Source organism: Corvus kubaryi, unplaced genomic scaffold (genome assembly GCF_017639235.1).
Source record: "Corvus kubaryi isolate FWS band 111438036 unplaced genomic scaffold, C.kubaryi_AGA036_p1.0 split1-65, whole genome shotgun sequence".
NCBI classification, from domain to species: domain Eukaryota; kingdom Metazoa; phylum Chordata; class Aves; order Passeriformes; family Corvidae; genus Corvus; species Corvus kubaryi.
In genome coordinates, this window is record NW_024582080.1 from 2891363 (window position 1) to 2913646 (window position 22284).

General features: G+C 38.1%; 1 protein-coding gene across 2 annotated transcripts in view; it reads right to left on the minus strand.

Moving 5' to 3' along the window:
• Window positions 1-3861: 3861 nt before the first annotated feature.
• COG6 (component of oligomeric golgi complex 6) overlaps window positions 3862-22284 on the minus strand; it is a 55355-nt gene continuing 36932 nt past the window's right edge. For both annotated transcript variants that reach the window (XM_042014319.1, XM_042014320.1), the window contains exons 14-19: window positions 16534-16665; window positions 15823-15990; window positions 13789-13896; window positions 12324-12377; window positions 9808-9887; window positions 3862-6271 (exon numbers count right to left, since the gene is read on the minus strand). In XM_042014319.1, coding sequence (XP_041870253.1) covers window positions 6124-6271; window positions 9808-9887; window positions 12324-12377; window positions 13789-13896; window positions 15823-15990; window positions 16534-16665 — 690 coding nt within the window. In that variant the 3' untranslated portion in view covers window positions 3862-6123. The remainder of the gene's footprint in view (window positions 6272-9807; window positions 9888-12323; window positions 12378-13788; window positions 13897-15822; window positions 15991-16533; window positions 16666-22284) is intronic.

Below are 22284 nucleotides of genomic sequence, written 5' to 3' on the forward strand. Positions count from 1 at the left end.
AAGAAACTGGGATGATCATGCAAAATTGCTACAGACAAGGACAAGACCACTAAGGATTTCCCCATAACTTGGTCCTTCTGAGGAGCATTTTCTGAGACATTTCTAAGGGAGAAGACCTCCAAGAGTTTAGCCAGTCTTTTAAGTGTTATCCTCAGAAAATCATTCATAAATTCCTATTAAAAGTTCATGAGGCTGCCAGGCTACAAACAAGGACATCAAAAACACTAAGGAAAAAAAGAAAAAATTATGATAATAAAATATATGCCCTCTTCTGACTCTTACCCACTTCTGACTTTCTGATCTTTCAAGGTCAACTGCAGATCCAAAGAATGATCTCATGTCCTGCCTCTACAGCCTAGCACTGCTGCCAGGACCCCTCTCAGAGCCAAGACTCAACTGAGCTTCAGCCCCGTGCTCTGCCCCAGTAGAACTTGCCCTCACCCAGTGAAAGGCATGTGGCTGGCCAGGGACCAGCACAGGACGCACCCAGACAGCTCTATTTTCTTCCCTTTTCACTTTCTCTGTGACTCCTGGAATGTGTTTGCACATGGTGGAAAAAATGCAGAGAGCAGGGAGAAGCAGCCAGGAATGTCACCCTCCCTGCCGGCGCTCAGCTCTGGGGTTGGTAGCTTGTGCCAGCATTGGTAGCCAAAAAAGCTGGAGGAGACCCGGATGCCTGGAGCAGGTGAAACACCCAGAAATGAGATGAATTTTTGGGGTAATCCTCTATTTTTTTTAATTAAAAAAGGGAAATGTATCATCTGCACAAACTCAGTTAACACAGGCTTGCAGTGAGAGGCAAAATCCATTTTGATCAGAAAACTGGCTTGCAATGAGTACCAAGTATTTCACAAACTTTCAAACCTACCTTTTCCTCCCCTTTTTCATTAATGGGCATCTTTTATCCTGTCCTAAGCAACAGCAACAAGACTAATTAGTTTAACAAGTATAACAAATGGTTTTATTGACAAAAAAAGAACCCTTTGAAATATACATTACATTCACAGAGGATTAAATTACACCCTATTATCCATTTTCCATAAAATAAAGATTACTTTGATAAATCACAACTAATGTTATCTTTGGCTGATAAGAACTCTGTACTTATTTGTGTGGCTTCTATAAATAGTGTGTTCTGATTCTTTTTCCTCCCTAAAATAGTCAATGATACAGTCTGCCAGGCATTTTCCTGTAATTTGACAATACCACATCTGTGAACGAGGCAGCAAGTGAAAGCTTCATTATCTGAATATGAAACATGCAACAGTCTCTTTCTTTTCCGTCAGCTCCTCTGCAGTAATCTATCAAACACCTTTCAGCCATATCTTGCTCCATCAAGGTTTCCTTGCTGCTAAAGCAAGGTAGTCAAAACAAACTTCTCTTGTAAGGAGCAAAGCCTTTGTGGTTCACCTTTCCATTGTATGCAAAGTCTGTGTGATGACTGTAGCATGAGGGAGTCGGACCCTCATTTAGGCCATAAGATATGTACAGTTATGTACAAAAGTGTGTATTTTCAGGCGTAAAGGGTTCCTTTGTACTTTGTCTTTCCTCAGCTTTGCACCAGAGGATTCTGCAGATTGCTGGAGATCTACCGGCACCATCTCCGGGCAGATGAACAGTTGGTTGAGGACCAAGCCAGAACCAATGTCTTGTGTTTACTTCACACCTGCACTACCTCTGCACAAAGTGGCTCTTGACTAAAGGATAGAGATAGTTAGGATATTGGAAAAAGATCTTTGTGTGCCAAGAGGTTCACCCACCTTTTGAGCATTCGGTAATGACGTACACCAGGCATGGACGTCCCCACTGGATCACAGCTCGGCCGCCCCGCTGGACAGCCAACACCCAGCTCAGCACAGCAGCACAGGAGCACCTTTAAAAAACCTCCAAGGAGTTTGATTCTGAAAAACTGAAGTTGGTTTCCTACTGTGTAGTGCGCCACCAAAGAGACCTACCCCCATACCCCTCAGGACAAATATCCAAGTTCAAATTAAATTCATTTCCCATTTTTTGAAATTCTTTCAAGACACACATTTGCTCTGAGTTCAACCACTGCTTTGTGTTCATTGGGTGACTCAACGCATCTCATTTTACTCTAAATATTCAAGGATTAGAATTTGCGTAGCAGTTGCTGGATTGGCCAGAAATTAAGTTTGCGAAGTTCTTGAGACTGGTGGGCAAAAGATGTAGCAGTTCTGGAAATCTTTAACAAGTAAATTCAATATGTTGAGTTATATGATTTTTGAGAATTCTCTGAACTACTCACACATAACATCAACGCACCATCCATTTGCAGCATCTAACCCTACCCAGGCCGTTTTGGATGGGTGCCCTCATCATAAGCAAATGTTTCTTTTCCTGCATTTTCCCTCAGAAGCAGGTGGCAGTGGATTTCAAATAAAACCACACCCATGTCTGTGTTCCTTTCTGGAGGGTGTGTTTTGCTCATGGAAATATGTCTGACCTCTTTGTTTAATTTTCAAAATTTTATAAGCGTCCCACCCCCTGGGTTGCCCGCAAAGTGACTCAGCAAGCCAAGCAAAGGGATCAAAGAACAGATAGTTTTTTATACAAATGGAAAAGTTTAGCAGTTCTGAAAGTATTTTCCCTCAACACTTATTTCAAAACATTAATAAAAATAATTACAGCAGAGTCTAACAGACAAAATGCAGGGCTAGAGCCATAAATCTTAGAGAACAGGGAGGAGCACTCTGAAATGCTGCAAAACAAATAGATTATCACCTTTCCAAATCTCTGCAAGCTTCTCTTTTCCTGTAATACAAAACAAAAAATTACCAAGGCTGGGTTGCTGCTTGCTTGCTGTAATTAAAACAACTTTTATATTGTATTTCCTCAGTGGTGTGCACATTTATAAAGCAGGAAGGAGAAAATTGTACATGTAGGAGTGAACACATAGGAATTGCCACCAGCGCAGATGAACCACTTTGGGTCCAACCCAAGCCCAACTCTGTATCTTGCTGCTCACTGGATATTCTGTGGGTCAAAAAGTCCTGGGAACCTGATTCTGTTTCAGGGACTCGTATTGGAACCAAAGATAAGGTTCTGATGTAACAAATGGAGGAAGATCCAGACCTTGGAGGCCTCAGAGACCCCTTATGTACATGCCACAGGGCTAAACTCCTCCTTGCTTATTCCATCTCCTGCCTCCCATATTTTGCACTGATTTATGCACAGCTGCTAAATTCAAAAGAGAAGAAACAGACCTGCCCCATCTCATACTACACAACAGTCAGAAGGCTGGGTGCTCGCCAGGAAGATGGGGTATGTCGATTCCAAACTCCTTTGGCCCAGAACCCAGCTCTCCCACTTCCCAGGAAAGTGCTCTTTGTACCAGACAACACATCTGTTCTCAGAACAGGGCTGTCAGGGTGTCACACACAGGGAGTGCTGCCTACTACGGGCAGTGTGCAAACCCCTCTCTTTTCCCACCTGCCCCAGTCGCTGCCCAGCACAAGAGGGGGGAGTTGCTCTCTCCAGGAAAAGCCACGTCCCTCCAGGAAAAGTGGTAACGAGCAACACCAGAATAGCTGACTGACTCAGCCCAGCCATGGGAGCATCTCTTCAGGCATGGGATGCTCAAGACAAACATGCAGTAACTGGTGGTCTGAAAATGGGCCAGGTACTGACACCCGGAGAGATTTCATTTACTGCAATGCTTATGGATCCTCCAGCTAATCAGAGGACTGCAGCTTCAAGGTTCCTAGAGTGGAAATAATGGGAATTCATAAAATAAAAGGGTCAGAAATGCCAAGATGGAAAAGGCAGGTCATAATCTAATCATGCTTTCCTTTCTACTCCTAGGAAGACAATCAAGAGGAAATAACAACATGGAAGACAGAGTCAGTAAATCAAATGGTTTTATTGATGTCCTTTCTTATTGTGACCATTGGTCATCAACTTTAATTCACAGACCAAAATTAGCAATTGACTTTAATTTTCCTAAATTACAACTTCTATTGCTTTTGCATTTTTACCAAGAGAAGACAAAATCATGAGTAAGTCTCTACGTGGAATCAAAGATAGGAAGTAACTTCTGACTAGTCCTCATGCAAACTACTGAATTTGGAGACTGAGGTTGAGTGTTATTTCAGGAAAAAGTTCACTCTTATGAGTAGTCTCATCTCAAGCTAACTTATAGTCCTTTCACAACTGATGTAATTTTCATATATTAGATAATAATTACAGGCATATTAAGCAATATTAACATTATTAAACAAGGAACAGCCGCCTGAATGTATACTATGGCAGTGCAAAATCTGAGTAATATTAAGAGCCTTACCTGGTAATTTTCCATTAGAGCTTTTTTCAGCTTCTAGAATTTTTTGTCTTACAGGTCTAGGGATTTTAAACAGAATAAATCTAACATTCATATTTACAGAAAGATTTATGCCTGGACCTAGAACTCCAGGGACACTTACACTTTCTATACCAACAAATTACTCCCATTTGGAAAAGGAGCTATTGCTTTATTGTGGCATTACCACAGAAGCTGCTTTCTGAGCGCACTGAATGCATTTTGTGCAATGAGTTTTCCAAGAGGCTAAAACGTATTGCTGCTGCTCTTTATGTCTTGCTCTTCTGCAAGCATACACTAAACTGCAGACTTGGCTGCCACCAAGTATATGTGCACTGTTACTACTAATAAAAGTAAAATGAGTTATTCAATATGAATGACTGCTCATCTCCCCCTTGATGTACATAAAATAAGCCACATATAATGTGAGAGTAAACTCAGGTGACTGTAATAACTCCGTGGCACTCCTACAGTAACAAAGAGAAGAAAAAAAGTGAAATGCTTCCAACAAAACAGTTCGCTTAAATTATCCTTTCAAAACAAACAAACAAAACCCTAGTCACAAATCCATTTTACTAACTTTTTGTTTCCTAAGGTTTCTCTTGAACAACACTTTCCTAAAAAATAACTATGTTTAAGGAATTTGCAGAAAATTATCACAAGGCCCAACAGAGAACAAGTGTCATAGTAAGCCATGAGTGAAGCCCCCTTTATTTTCCTCTTTTCCTGGAAGCAGAAGTCTCCCAAATCATAACTCTATATTATCAGGGCTTCTACACAGGGAACCTTCAGCTTGCACCAACGGAGGAGAGAAATGAAAGCTTCACTTATGGCTTTCTATGCATCAGACTGGGACATTGATGCACTCCAGCTCTCCCACATAAATCCCAAGTCATGCAAACCATGGAAATCTCTTGGTGGATTATGAACTGAATGAATACTTGTACTGAAGCAGATGGACCTTTTCTGTACATAAAACCAAGCAAAACAAAAATCAGGTACATGTGAGGGAGGAATGGCCATACTGCTGTGCAAACCACTTTGCTAACCTACATTGTTACTGGTCCCAGCCTTAGGAGATCAGCAAATTTCAAGTGATACAAAGATTCCTACTGGAAACAACTGCACTAAACCAAAATCCTTCCAGTAAAACAGAATTATAAAAATAACTTAAAGCATTAAGTTCCAGGTTATGTACAAGCATGTAGTTCAAACAATTATTTTTCTGACAGAAAACACCAGATAATAGATTGCAAAAAAACCACACAAATTTTGCCTCAAAGATTTAATCAACAGGCTTTGCAAGAGCATCAAGTATTCTGAAATGATTTATGAGCTGCAAAAGTGATGCATGAGTCATTCAAAGTGTATCAGTTGTATTAAAATTTCAGTTATCAGTGTTTACTGATGGCAGGCTGAGAAAAAGAGTGAGAGAACAGACTATAGAGCAAATAAAAATATTGGTGAGGTCGTAAGAGACACTGGTTAAGCCTGCAGCTGAAAGGATTATGTACAGCAAGGAAAAAAGCTTTTCTCCTTTTTCAAAGAGATTGCACATTGTCAAGGTCCATTTCCATCAGAGAAAAACATTAAAATAATTTTCAATCTATATTCTATTTTCTGACCTATTGAAAGTATTCAAAGACACGGGAAAGACTAGACTTCTGCCAAGCAGATTAAAGAAAACTGCATTCCTACATATTTTAACTATGCAATTACACATCCAAATTCAAAGCAGAAAAATAATTCAATGCAAATACTCAAGAAATACAGAATTATGGATTCTGATAAATCTGGGGGATGCAGGACTATGAAAGGAGTGCCTGAACTTGATGAGGAGATCTGTGTAGGATGGTTTCTGGATCCTTGTATTCATTTGAAGGATCCATCACAGCTGCATATAACTCGCTGTAAGCTCTGCAGACCAGTTCTGTTGACTGTTTTATTATCTGCTCTCTAAAAACCAAACCAAAACAACACAATTTGAAAATTTTAGGGAATATAACTGTACTACATACAAGGAATTAAAGATATACATTAAAAATACACATTAAAAATCAGTCTTAGTTACACTAAAAAGCCTTATACTTCAACTGTGAAAACAGATCAAAGTTTAAAAAAAAAAAGGCTTCTTTCTCTCGCTGTATCACACACAGACAAACTCACATATATGACCTGATACCCAAGACAGGAGCTTCTTTATTTCTACAATCAAGCAAAAAATAATAGAAGGATTTAATTTGTGTACATTAGTTTCCCACCTGCGCTCCCCTGTATCTTTTAAAAGACTGATAAACTTAGTGATCTACCTTCTACCTCCAGTGGATTCTCACTGTCCTTTGTAAATACACACTTTTTTTTTTCCGACTAGCAAATATATTCTATTTGCTATATCTTGACAGCACCTGATTCCATAATCAGACAAAAACTAGTGATAGTGGTCAGAGATTTAAAACACCACAATGCTATGAAGTCTGTGTCCTGTTTTTTTCTGGAGATAAATGAGTAACAATGCACACAGACCGAACGCTAAATTTAACTGGAAAGTTTAAAAATTTTTTAAGACAATCTAGTAATTTTATTTTACATTACTCATTGAATCAGTTTAATCATCATGGTGATGGTGTTTACAGTTGCAGATGCGTTTTTATCTATTAGAAACAGCAGTTACAACTATTTTACAGCCAAATCCATGCAAGAGGAACTCCAGCAGAAGCTGAGGAAACCAAGGTAACCACAAACCCAGATTCAGCCCTGCTGTAATATGCAGCAGAGAAACAAAGAAAACAAAACTGCATCCACTAAAATCACGGCTGAATTCACAGACTGTTGGGAATTGACAAGTTAATGAAATTTCAAAGATCAAATACAAAAATCTTTGTCTTTACAGGAAACATTAAGGAACAGAAGATATGAGAAAGCAGATTAGAAGACCAAATCTGCATTTTATTCTGACACACAGTACCCAGTTTTTTCATATACAGCATCAACTGCCAGTATTACTAGGTTATTAGAATACCTGAAAAAAAGACTGCCCTTATAATGGCAAATCCAAACCCTCTATTATAAGGGAAATATATTCAGAGTGTTCAGGTAAGAAAACTGTCTCTGACCTCAGCCTGGGATCACTAAGCTAGTGCAACATGATGATTTTTAATGAAAGCATTACACACTGAATTTGTGTAAAACTACTGAACCAAATGCATAAATAAAAAAGTTTGTTAAAATATTCAGAGGACTGAACAGCATCACATGTGTTGTTCAATCAAATAATGTCAGTGTCATTAATCAGTACATTAGGATTTCAGTTGCCATAACAACATGATACATTTATCACTAACACAAATGGCAGCACTTGCTAAAAATAGTAATTCCAGCATTCAGTTTCTGTGATCCAACACGAATGAAAAGAGCTTTTCAAGACCAACAACCATATGAATACATAGCTTAAGACTTTTTAAATGAGTGAAGGAATTTGAAAGACAAAAGCATGCACTGGTAACGTTGGAAGGAATGTTCTTCACAATTGCAGAGGTTAAATGATATTGCCAATGAGTATGTAATACACTGGTCCTTTATCAAAAGCATGTGGTCTGATTCTGAGAACCAAAGACCTAATTTCAAGGAATATATCTTCAAAATTGAAAATTCCAACTACTACAGCCAGAGACTAAAATTATAGCACTGGTTAAATGTTTTGCTTCAATTTTGAGAAAATTTTGAATTTTCAAGGCTTATTTACCATTGAAAATATTGACTATCAAGACAGTGATTCTACAAGCATCTCTGTAAATGGGTATTTTAACTTTAGAAGGATTTCTTGGGTTTAAAGCTATGTGTTTGAAGGCTAATGGGTTAACTTATTTGTTTATTTTTGTTTTAACTGAGCAGAATCTGACCTATAGCACTGATTATAGCAGGTTAATAAACTTCTGCATGTTAACTGAGCTGTAGCAGCTATAGCCATCACCTTCACACAACGCTTCCCTCTTACCTCTCAACTGTCCACTGCTGCAAGGTAATATGAATTTGGTTTAAAATGTGCTGAGAGGTTTAAAAAGCTTATCAATGGGATAAAGCTAAGACTGCCTACATCACCTTGGGTCACCTGACAGAAGGAATGATTTAGTTCAAGTAATTTCACAGTGACAGAGTCTTTATGGTAGCACGGCGTCTACCTCTTAAAATTGCCTCTGTGCTAGCAATGAAAAGTTGAGGCTTTCAAAATACCTTTACTGTTATTATGGTTTTAAAATAGACCTACATTCAAAAAATATATCAAGAGCTAAAATACAGATTTAATGCCTTGACACTGAGAAGCAGAAGCTGTGATGTTTCACTGACATTACTGGTCAAGCTACCCTGTTTGATCTGCACAGAGAGTAGAGCTCCACCACAACAGGGTCAGCTCTGCCAGCTGAGCTGTGGGAATGGTAAATCTGGCAGACACCCCCAAAGCCAGCTGAAAAGCACCAGCATTCCCAGCCATGCTCCACCTGTATGGTGTAACACTAGAAGTCTTTGGATAAGGAGAACCTGAGAAATGAAGGATGAGAACCCGGCAGCTGGACTAGCTGATCACTGTAGGTCCCTTCCAACTGAACTGTTCTATTTGATTCCCAACAGTAATTATTTTTCCCTTGACATATGTCATTTTGTAAATGCAAGATGCTGTAGTACAATCCCACCGAGGAGAAGTGCTAGTAATGAATATACTATTGCATTATGTAAAATGTGATGTGCTTGTCTTAGTTTCTGGTATATTCTGTAACCTGCATTCTTTGCAAAAGTGTGAAAAATAATGTCAAGGAAAGTTTTTGATCAGCCCAACATATAATTGTCTAAGTACTACAGAAAATCTTCATGTGGTTCACACTTAATTGGAAAGAAATTCGTGGCACTTTCCCTAGCTTTAGGGTTCAGTTATATCCAAAAAACAAGGTAAGAGATAAATAATAAAGTTCTGACTTTCATACTTCAAAGAAGAAATCTCTTAAAAAAAATATATTAGGTGAAAAGTAAAATAATCTCAGCACAATATTCAATGAGAAAGAATGCCAATATTCTACAGTAGAAGACAACAAAGGTGAAAATTCTAGAACTGACGAAGCAGTGGGGATAAAAGAAATCTTGAGAATTATGTATTTCACCTGTCTTTGACAAGCTTACAAAATAGTTCTAAAACAATATACAACTAAGTTGACAAAAAATGCTGACACAGCAGAACATGTTCAAAATAGATTAATGTAATTCATTTTGATGGTGCCTCATAAATCAAGAGTAACTACTTCAGAAAGTTACAGAATTACATACTCCTCACTGCTTGTTCAAAAGAGGAGAGTCAGAACAAAACTGAACTGTGACCTAAAGGACAACGCAAATATCATCACAGCTGATAACTTGAATTCTCATAATGATTCACTAAAACTTATCATATTCATCTTTGTGAGCATTATTCAGGTATAATAGAAATTCAGAGGTAAGGTACTTACTTCACAGTGGCACTCAGAAGGAAATTCAGCTGGGACATTAACAGACTATCTGGAGCAGACAGATAGCGATCAAACTGAGCCTACGAGAATATGAGATCAACATATTAACACCTTGCTGTTCTGCAAAAATAGGTAAAATCACAAATTTCTGAAAACACTTCTGATTACATTAAAAGACAGAACTTAATAATCCAAAACAAATGTCTGATTTCAGCACCTCTGCCTCCAAAATTTTGTTCCTGACTCTGAGGAATATGAGTGGAGGGCAAATAATGAGAATCCAGCTTTTATAATTATCCATCTAAGCTTCCTATCCAGCTGGTGCAGGTACTTATACATCACTGAAGATCACACTGAGTCTGTTCAATGCAGAGGGAATATAAGACAGCTCTGGAGAGATATCTACTCTGTCCAAGTTAGACATGTTGCCTGATTCTTTTTGCATGTTTCTTTTTACTTTTTGGCAGGGAGTCATTGCTTATGTTAAGAAAAACAAAGAGCAAATCACCCACTTCAGGCTTCTTGAACTGCTTCTAAGAGTACTTCTCCTCTCCCACAGAATATAGTGATAAAACGAGTAGTGCTTTGATTCTAAGAAGAAACATTACTCCTGTCTTCAACAATTGATCAGAAATATTGTGGCTGCCCCATCCCTGGCAGTGTTCAAGGCCAGGCTGGATAGGAGTTTGAGCAACCTGGTCTAGAGGAAAGTGTCCCTGCTCATGGCGGGAAGGCTGGAAGAAGATGGTCCTTAAGGTCCATTCCAACTCAAACCATTCTGTGACTCTGTGGTCAAATGGGTGACTACTGAGAAGATGAAACCAGGTCTTCTCACAGGTGAAAACACAAGGAATATTGAACACATATTACACTAAGGACCATTTTGATTAGATAATGAGAAGAAAAATTCTCATCAGGAATGTCATCAAACATTGAACAGATTATCCAAAAAAACGGTATAATCTCCATCCTTGGAATTATTCACTAAGACAAGGCCCTAAGTAAGTTTATCCAATGATGGCAACCTTCCTATTCATTCATTCACTAAATGAATATATTCTCAAGCTGGTAAATCCTAAAATCCACATCCCTCCACCATATAAAACATAGGCAAAAATGAATAGTGAAGTCACAGCTCTCACAAATTAACTTTTTTTGGTTTTCTGCCCTTGTTTGGAAAGCAAGGGAGCTTTTGCTGCGAGGGGTATGGACCTAGTAAGCATCGCATTTGCAAGCGCATATGAACAGCTTAAAAGGCTGGGACCTGGAAAACTTTCAAGCATAAATGGGAGGCAGTGAATTTGCCTGCAAGTACTCCCCCTGGTTTAAATCCTGAGAAGCCAATAGATTAGGCTGATAGATTGGATTTATGTGGGTTTGATTTCAGCATACTTGGTTCCATTCTGGTTAAAGTGTGTTCACAGAAGCAGACGTTAAGTAAAGTAATGAACAAAATAAAACAGTTGGATTCTTCTCTTAACTATTCAAGGGAAATTATTATGTACTACTATAGATAACAGACTTGCATACATGTAATTCAAGGAGAAGGTCCCCAAGCTGCAGCCTTTAAATTCATTGTTAATCTACAAGACTATGATAAACAGAAGATATTTTAAATGCAAAATTCCTAAGTTTTAATAAGAACACATGCTGATCTCAGTAAACCACTGAGTGCTCTGTGCCAGAGCTCTGTTCATCCAACCAGCCTGGGAACTGCTGGTTTAAAACGTGAACAGAAAAAAATATGCTACACTACCATAATTGGGATGCATTCTACATACAAGTTTTTTAAAAACCCTTTTAAAATCCCCTTTTTCTCCATGGGTGTGTACATATACTGCTGTATGAGCAGGCCTTTACAGTTAAACTTTTAGAATAAAGCTAAACTCAGCTAAGCAAGAAGAATGACAGATTATATATTATTGCCTACTGAACTGTGATATTGCTATCTCTATGCAAAATAGCCTTCACACACTCTAAGAAAAAATACCAGCTGATAATTTGCTTTAAAATATATTGTAGCTTTCAACTTAAAAAAACGTAACTGTGACATACACCCAGAATTGAACTTCTGAGTAAAACTGAACCATTTGCATAAAATCAAAGCCTTAGGACAAAGATTATAAATGATGGCAGAACCTATATTTCAAAGCATAGAGGCAAAAAAAGAAACTTTGGTGACTAAAACTAATTAGAGCTAAGTATTTGCTTTTAGCAATTTAAGATGACTCATGGGACAGCATTCTTGTAAGTAAAGTTCTGCTTCTCAAGGCTTAGAAACTAATATTCTATTAGTACCCCTTCAGAAATAATTTATGTATTTATTACTTCAAGTGGTCAAATTACTACAAATGAAGAAAATATTCCCAGACATGTAATTCAGCTATTCTTAAAGAGTAGGACAGATTAGATTAATATCTTCTACTACAGATGAGTATCTTCTAATCACATAATTAACAGTATTCTTTACCATGTCACAGCATCACCACCATAATATGAAAGTTAAAAATGCTTACCATTGCAACCTTCAGGGACACGGAATCCATACTTGACAAATTTGAAAGAGGACCCTAAGAATCAGTAATCAAACAGAGGGATAAAAAAAGGTCATACTAGCATATAGAAAAAGATAAATAATAAAGTCTGTAATCAGTTCAGTAGTTACTTTTTTTTCGGTCCTGCTACAGGATCTTAAGTGTTTGTAAACTGTATAACCATTTCAGTACTAAAGTGCTGTTAACAGTTCATTTGTATTCTACCACTCCCTCAAATGAAAAGCTGAGAATATGGAATTCTTAATATGTCCTTTCAAATCCTTTTTTTCCTTCTTCACTATTAAATAAAGCCAAAACTAGCCTTCTACAAGGTCTAGAATAAAAACTGAACTGCAAACTGGCTACATCCCCTTGGCATTCCAGACTTAAGAGACAACAATGTTGCTCTATCTGTTCTTGGACTGTGAAGAATTCAGACCTGTTTCCCAGTAAGCCTTCTGTGCTGGTATGGCAATACCATGCACAAATGCTGCTTAGACCCATAGAAAATTCTGCGACATCACCTCTGCAGCCAGGCAGCTGCACAGACAGAAATGAAAATTGCTACATTCCATTAACAACCTGCCCTAGACACTTGAAATTGATTTTAAAACAGGAGATAGGCTCATGAATAGAAAACTAAGTTGAGTTATTAACCAGATTATTTATACATTTATTTATTCATCTTTACACTTAAAAGTCTGTTGCGTTTGGGCACTTTATGCAAAATTATTAGCTGAAGAAACAACATAAAGCTCTCCAATAGAGTTCGCTTCCTCCAGAAAACACTGTTTTTCACTTCTACAAAAGATCACAAAAGGACACAGGCACAGCTGAAGGGAAGAAGGGCTGTATTAACACCTACCACATTGCAACTGTGCTTCACAAGAAAGGGAGAGCGTGAGCTCTGAATTCCAGTTTTCAGCTCCTCTAAGAAATCTCAAGTTTTCACTTTGAGAATCTCACTGTCTTGGTACTAGAATAGCTACAGCAACAAGTAAGGACGAAAGAAGAAACTCTCTCAAACTACTACTAAACTCATCTGCCAGTTTTCCACTAAAGAAAAAAGCAGCAATTACCAAATGCATGCAGCTATCTATGGACTCCATGCGGGTGCTACCGGAAGCAATGAAGAAGATGAATGCTGTGTACATACACAGCAGGTCTAGTATGTTCTAGGCACCATGGAAGTGCTGGTATGCACCAGACAAGCAGTACAGGACTGCTGCACACCAACCCTGCTAGGCCTGCTGAACACACAGTGCAGGGGGAATCTGTAGTTGCAAGCTGCCTTTGTCTAATAGTCCTGGTCCCATGTGAAAAACCAACAGACATTACTGAATCTTTGCTTTCAGAGGGAGCCTAATTTGCAAAAACATTAGTGCCAAAATTCTACTAGTTGGCAAGTGTGTGGTACCCCCTCAACACTTAAATTCTGTAAGCTCACCTGCTCTGGCTTGTGCTGCTGCAGAGCGTTATAAATGTAACTCAGACCAGCTCTCGTTAGCACGTAGGAAGCTTGCTCATTTATGAGTGTATCTAAATGAGCTTCAATCTGAAATGTTAAGCATAAGGTATTTATAAAGAGTGTGTGAGAATATTAAATGTAACGAGTTCTGGGGTTAAAAGGTCTAGAAACACAAGAAGAAAAAAACACAAATAAGGAGAGTGATCAACAAACAAGGAAATATTACAAATATGTACAGCATAATTATTTTATCCATTCACATTTTTCATATTACAAGGAACCAATAATAAAAATGCAGAGAGTTCTTTCAGGTCTGACTAATAAAAGAACCTATTTTTTTTGTATTTGTAAATACAACACCACCAAAAATGAAGATTATAGCCTTGATCTTAAAAATTCCTACATAATTTTATTTTGCTATAATTCTTTGAAAATGTGTGATAAAAATCATTCACCACTTACTGAAAATACTGACAATAACATGGCAGTTTTACAATAAACAGGAGACAGTCTTTTGTAAGGAAAATAAACTAAATCATACTCAGAATTGATTTTAAATTCAATACTGATAAACATGCATTTGAAAAAAGTTAACTGAAAGAACAATAGACAATGAAATTACAGTTATCCATTTTGTTTTAATTATCTTCATACAAAAAAAGTTGTAAGAGTATTTTACATTCTTAATATAATCTTCACTTTGCAGGAAAACCTAATCCCTTAATCCAGTCACAGCAGCAGCAACCAGTTTTCAGTTTGAGCAGTCTCAGAAAGGCATTTGGGTATATATGCACTATTACTTCATTTTTACAGATAACTACCTAACTTTTTTTTTCTTCCAATCCTAAAGAAAAGAAAAAAAATTGCAACACATAAAAGTCTCCTAAAATGTAAGACTTTTTCTGATACATAAAGAGTTCATCTTTTTGCTTCCTATAACTGTTTAGAAGAACACACTTTCCTTTTTAAATCAGGAGGGAAATCTTAATATTTCAATTTGGAGTTTTTAACTCTCTTAGTGAATTCTTTTTCTATGAAAAATGTTTCTCGCAATAAATATGCCATTCTAACTCCACTTGAATAACCTACTTATGTATAATCTTAAAGGGTTTTTTTTCAGTCTGTTCCTGCATTTGTAAAATGTTTGAAGAAAGTAAATGGTATTAAATGTGTAAGCTTCAGCTCTACTGCTTTTCTGAAGAGTAAATCAATTGCAGCATTTCCTATGAAAGGAACTCTGATAATAGAAATTAGAAATACCTCAGACAGTTTGGTGAGGTTGTCTGTTTGTTTCAGAGCTAAAAGGTGCTAGAAATTCTGATTAGGAGCAGAAAGTGAAAAATGGCTCACAGACAATCCTTGCTGATCCCTTAAAATAAGAAGCTGTGACCTTTTTCAAGTCCCCCAGCTCCAAAAGCTCTCCTGAGATACATTGCAGGCATATTCATGAAGTAAAATATAAATGGGAAGTGCCCAAGTTTTTGTAAGTCAACCGTTTCTGAATTTTCACTTCCATTTCAAAATTGTACCACATATGAATTACTAGCCTGGGATGTGAGGGGAAACCAAACAAATGAGAAAAGACAGGCAGAAAGCAGGACTGAAGCTGTAACTTCAACTACACTATATTCTAGTACAAAATAGATGATGATCTAGTGCTAATTATATGATGGAATACAGTCAGCCATTTGACTGAGCTTTCAATTTCCATTTGCTTCTTCTCATAGTTTGCAGATAAATATTAGAATGATTAGGATGATGAAAATGTTCACTGATCTGGGTTTATCTGCAACTGAACGAAACAAACCCAAGTATTTTAATCATTTTTTGTCTGTTTAAAATGAAAGATGCTATCTGCTTATGGTCTCCAACAAGAAGCCCTCTTATCCCATCTTCCCGATTTTGATAATGTTGGCTTTGGGTTGATTTTAAGATAAATATGTGCACATCACAACTTACAGTGTGCAAAAATCAGTAAAAAGTTCATTTTCTTTCGGGGCTGCTAAAGCTTACCTGAAACTGCAACATTTCTAGACGTTTGTCAGTGAATTCAAAGAGCGCCAAAGTAGTCCTCATCGTGTAAAGTGAATTTACCATGAAGGTTGCCATATCAGCTGTGCCCAAATTACTAGCAGACACAGTACACATCTGCAACAACGGATCTAGCACACAAGACAGAACCTAAAATAGCAAACAGAGAAGAGGGAGGAGAGGAAGGAAATCATGTCACACGAGGCTTCTAACCTCATTCTGTCTCTATCACGTATTTATTCCCCAAAGCACAATAAAGAGGAATGAGAGTTTCCAACTGTGAAAGCAGTTTTCTACTGGATTTGTCAGCAGGTGATCACCTACCACAGTGATGGGTAAAGTATAAAAACCTGAGAAGAACAGATTCCAGCCTAGCAGGAGGAAGAATAACCCAGATTAGATAATTGGTAATTGTGCAATCTTGAGGGTGTGTTTACTTAATGGAGTAGTAATTGGATAACAGAATTTAGATACTGTGTTAAGAGTAGCACTCCATACTCAACTGTAATTATCCATTTTGTTAGTCACCCTCTTGTTCACATTACAAACTCGGGTTTGATAGAGAGCTCCAAAATGGGAGACAAAAAGATTAATGTTCCATCTATCTTTTGTGCACTGAAACTAACTTACACATTCTTTTTTTGCCCCTCTCCCTCCTCTTCACACACATAAAGCAGACAAACATTCTTGTACCTGCACAAAGTCAGCCTGACGGGCATCCAGTGGAATAACAGATGAGTCATGAGATGCCAGAACCTCCCGTAGCAAGTTAAGTGTCTGATTTAGAGCAGAGCTTGGGCCAAGATCAGGAGGTGGGAGCTCAACCTGAAGAACAAGATTATCTGTTTGTGGGGTTTTTTATTAATTTCATTTACAGCAAACACCATACAGTCTGTTAGCACAAATGCAACCAGCTAATAACAAAATTACATGCAGGCATGCAGAGAACAACTTTAATCTGACACTGGAGAAATCTAGCACATTTCAGACAATAACTGCCTGCAACTTTCAGCATAACCATCTCATTCAGTGCAAAATAAGCAACTGAACATTGAATTTCTCCTTTCATTCAGACTATGCCTATTTTACCATCTGGAGAGTCCCAAACATTACCGGTTTTGGTACTGGAAAAAAGTACATTTACTAGATTAGGTGCCAAAGAATAGCCACCTTGTTGGCACCACTGAGTTCACTTTGAGCAGGACCTCCTGTAAACACTTCAGAATCTAGTGCATGCAGAGCTCTGGGAAATGAGAGCCTTACTGCAGCAGTTCATGACAAGGCTGCACAGCCCACAATGCTAAGTCTGAGAGCTGTAGTCACAAATGCAACAGTTTTAATCTCCAGCAATCTTGTACTTCAATTGCCAGTACACAAATGAACTGGACACAAGCTAACTCAAGTAAACCTACATGAACTGCAATGAGACTGCACAAACTGAAATGCAGGCTTATGCCAAAGGTAAGAAGCTGGTAATGTAGATGTTTAAAAAACAAAGGAGGAAATTTTGTGTATATTAGAGAAAAAAAATGTAGTTTCCACATCAAATTATGAAAACTGGATCCTCTGAAATGGACTGAAATTCTGTGCTATTTTTAACCCAGGCTCACATACTCTATTTAGCCCTTTCTTTGTAACAGGCAAATACTCATTAAACACTTTATAAAATGTTTATAGAAAAATCTAGCACTTCTTTTTCCCAACACACATTTCTTAGGTTCCACTCCACGCACAGCTTCATCTTTTTGTCTCCAATGCTGCCTCAAACTGTCTTCCTGTTGCCTCCAAACCCTTACTACAACCTCATTTCCTTCTGCCAAAAATCTACTTCCCACCTTCCTCTCTTCTGCCCATCCAAGGGCAAAGACAGATGTGGCTGGATCGTGTGGGAGTCAGGAGACCCTCAGCAATACACAGTAAGTTAAGACTTAAAGGCATAATGTCTCCAGAAGGAGGTAGGGAGCAGTAAGTTTGGATGGGACCGGCCCATGTGTCTCAGTCAGGGTACCTGGCCACAGCAGAGCAATGCAGCATGCACTTCTGCAGTGCCCTTAAGACTCCAGCTCAAAAGAAAAGGCAGCAGCTTTGGGTGGCTCCAAGTCATGGGCAACATGTTCCATAGCTTCCCAAATGAGAAATACTGATAAATAGCATAGTAATAAGGATGTCTGAATCTTTAAGATAAAAAAAAATAAAAATCCAAGGGGCACAGGCTGATGGCCAAAGAAACCAAGGAGAGCACAACAAACATATCCAGAGCATAACATTACAGAGCTTTCTGGAAATGAATCTATACCTGATGAACATGCCAGCAAAGAAAGAAAAAAACCCATCTCTCCCTCTTTGAAACCAGGCCGAACTTTCATACTTCGTGTTTCGAAACATTTGAGATACCATACATGGCCCCGCACTGTTACCAAGACAGATTTAATGAAAACCTTTTTCATCCTTCTGAATATAAAGTGTTCCTCTATTCTCACTTTCCAAGAGAGAGTATACTGAACTCAAGCAACTAAGGGAAAACTAAATCTAATAGGTTCAGAGAAAAGTTGTTCAGCCCACGTGGTCTTGAAAGCATGAAACAAACATTCTAGCGATGAAGTAACAGAAATTCGAAAAGAGGCACTGAGTGCTGATCAGTAGTAAAGTTTACTGGTGTTTACAGCACTGAATGACTTTCTTCTTGTTTCTTGTTATTATTAGGCGTATTGATTGTGTCCTGAACACACTGTTCTCAGACTTGAACTGAACCATGTTCAGGGATATTTTGGGGTTACTTTGAGACTAGAGTTTGATGGAGTTTTTACTTCCAGCACACACACAGATCATGGCAATGACAACTTCAGGCTGCTTTGCACAGAATTTTTGTCTCCTGAAGTAGCTAGTGCTCAGAAGCTCTTAAATTAGCTTCATCTTGCACTTAGTCTGTTCCTTTACAGTCCACTGTCTCCTAGTAAGAGCAACGGAAGAAGAAAATATGGCAAGGAAAAAAGATTTAGATCACTAGATTTTATTTGGGTTATTCTGAAATTCCTGACTATTGCAATAGAGACAAAATTATCAGTAAGTGGAACGAGAATCAAAGTAGTGCTATATTAATTTGGAAAATTCAAACTTTTGACACATGAATACAAAGTGAGGGCTTTTTTTTTCAGAATTGGAAAAGAAAATTTAAAAACACACACTTGAAATTTATAGAGGAACCTAGAGACTCCAACTCATGAACAATAATCACTATTCTAATAAAAAAATAATTGATTCCCTGAATGTTTTACATGCACTAAGAGATCATTATAATTGATCCTATTTCCAGAAAAATAGGTTTCAAATACATGCTGAGCTCTACTTTTGAAGTACCTCTTTCAGATGCAAGCTAGACAGCAGCTAACTAAAACATCATTAGGGAAGTTCTGCAGCAGTGAGTTCAACTGCATTAAAACATACTCTATCACAGTATTAAGTATCTAACTGGTTTTAACTACCAGTTCAGTCATACAGAAATGATGTCAAACAGTTCTTCAGCCCTTCAAAAAAACCCAAGAAACTACCCATTTTTAAAATCCAATATATAAAATTGAAATGAATTATGAAATGGATACTGAAAGCTGTACATAAGCTTTAGTACAAAAAGTTTTTTCTTCTTTTCTGCGTAATTATCAGTGGGGAACAGATACTAAGCCAGCAATCTCCCTCCAAACATATAATCTAGAGCAAGTTTCTCTGTCTACGACAGCAAGTAGCTCAAAGGATGTTTTATAGAATTTTACAAACAGCAAAGGAAAACACAGAAAAAACAAAAGGCAGTATCAACAATCAAGAAGCATGTACATGTATGCTGTTTCCCTTTCTCATTTACAAAAAAGGTTACATTTTAAAAAAGGGCAGATTTTCTTCTGAAAATACTGTACAGTCGATCAGAACTTTATATACTATGCTACTTGAACATTAGACAGTTAACAGTTACAATGTTCATGAAGGGAATGGAATACCTCCTACACAAGGAGAGGCTGTGTTCTTCCTGGAGAAGGCTCAGGGGGGCTGTTATAAATATGTGAAGTGAGGGATGAAGACAGAGACAGACTCTTCTCAGTGGTGTCCAGTAACAGGTCAAGAGGCAATGGGCACAGATTAAGGCACAAGAAAACAATTTTAACTGTGAGGTTAGTCAAGCACTGGAGACAGTTGCACAGTGAGGTTTTGGAGTCTCTGTCCTTGGTGGCATTGAAACCCCAGCTGGAGCAAGTCCTGGGCAACCTACTCTAGCTGACACTGTATCATGAGCAAGATGGTTGGACTAGATGGTTTCTAGAGTTTCCTGCTGAACTCATCCATTCTTTAATTCCGTGATACTACTACCAAATAAAACAAGATGGTAATTTAAAACACAGAATTCCACAGAGAAAGCCCTACTTATGAGTAACAAATGGAAGGCTAGTGGCTTTTATAAGAACCTAATCAGCTTTAAATATAGCCTCTTAAAAACCCCCACCGGCAGGGGCCAGATCCAAAGTACTACAGAGTGGAACCTTGTAAAAATGTTACGAATTTTTTATGCTGTCAATTAACACTGAGCAGCATCAACTGAAGAAGCCCATTCTCCTCAGATGAGACAATATTCACCAGCACTCCAAGGAACCTGAGTGCATGTCTACCAGAGAAGCTGTTTCAAGATTTTCTGGTCCTATTAGGATCCTACAGCGGTCAACAAAGTAGAATGCCTAACGGCATGCTTATCTTTTCAGCTATCAAGTTCGTCTTGGAAGAAAAGATAACTAGTTTTGCTTTGTTCCCATGGATCCATCTAAAAGCACAACAGCATTCAGATCACGACAACAATAATCAGTCTTATTCAATCTGCCCCACATCTGATTTCCCAGAAACCTAATAGGTTTCATTCTGGCAGGAATCAAATTATGCAGGACAAGTTTACAATTATTCCCATGCAACATTTTAATATCTCTCTTACAGACAAACTTAAAATAAAATGCAATCACAGCATTTAATTTGCATACATCTACTCTAAAAAGAACAGCATTAAGGAATAATAATCCCAAAACTTAATTTGGGATACTCTACTAATAGTCTTCTAACAGCTCAGACAGCAGATGACTGGAGTTTGGCGCAATCTTTCTCTAGTGCCCTTATGATAACTCTCATACCATTTTATTAAATGTTCACAATTATTCTTTCCTTTAATAATTGTTCTGGAACACTAGTGAAGCCAGAGGAAGGACATGTGGGTTTGAAAATTCCCACTCTCCTAATTTAACAGCTGGTCCAATAAAACATGCTGACATCTAACACACTTGTTAAATGCCTCACCAATGCACTCATGATATTAAACAACTTCCATATTGAGATGGCTGAAAGAGCAGTCCATCCACTCTGGTCCATTAAGTACTTTGAACTTTACTCCCAGTTTCATTGGAACCGTTTCTGCTGTTCTGACAATTATTTTCATTCACTATTTTCTCCTGGATTTATAATCACCTGTAAAATGGTCATCTGTAACGGGCAGACAATGAGTGACACAAGCAGAATCCTGAATTCCTAAATATTTGATTTTTAAGCACACAGTGAAAAGAAACATGTAAAAGGATGCATAAGGATTGTAACAATAATTCTGATCCACTTTACTAGCACGATTGGTAGACCCATGGCTGGGTCCAAAAAAGCTAAAAAGCAACAAATACAAACACATTTTTTTCAGCATAAGGACACCAATCCTGGTCAACAAGCATTGGTTCAACCAAGAACCAGAACACATCAATTCCTACCAGAGCTAGAAAGTGCTGGCAAGACTGCCCAACACTGCCTCTGAAGGGTAAGAGCCAACAAGGCAAAGGAGAGACAGTGTCTGCAGTAAGAACTGATGCACCAAACCTTCAGTGACACAGGAGGTGGCTGGTGATGCACAGCTTCTGTAGGATGACAACATTGAGCCCTACAGCAGCCCAAGAATCTCAAAGTCATGAATGGCATTTTAAACCCTAAAAACAAACTGGCTTTGCAACAACTCTGCTACCAAGCTTCTTGACAGGTTTCAAGAAGTGTCAGAGCCAAAGAGACTCCCTGGTGTACTGCATTTCTTTGATAACAATGGACTTGCTTTCCAGCAGTCTGCTGAACATTTCTGTCACTTGGATTTCAGCTCAAACAGAGCTACCTGAGAAGTCTAAGTGAGAACACCATAAAAAAAGCTTTCTCAGAACAAACAGCTTGAAGTTGAGAGCTGCTGACTATTTTACAACCAGGATGCTTGAGGTTTTCTTATGTAATGAAAAAAAAGTTCAGAGCAAAGTGCTTCTGGGCAAAGCAGTAAGTATTCTGAAGTAACCAGGGATTTCCCTCTATCATTTACACCGATGGCTTGACAACCAAGAGGGAAAATCCTGATCTAAGACTGCCTAAAAGCTTCCATACACCTCCACACTTGTGACACTC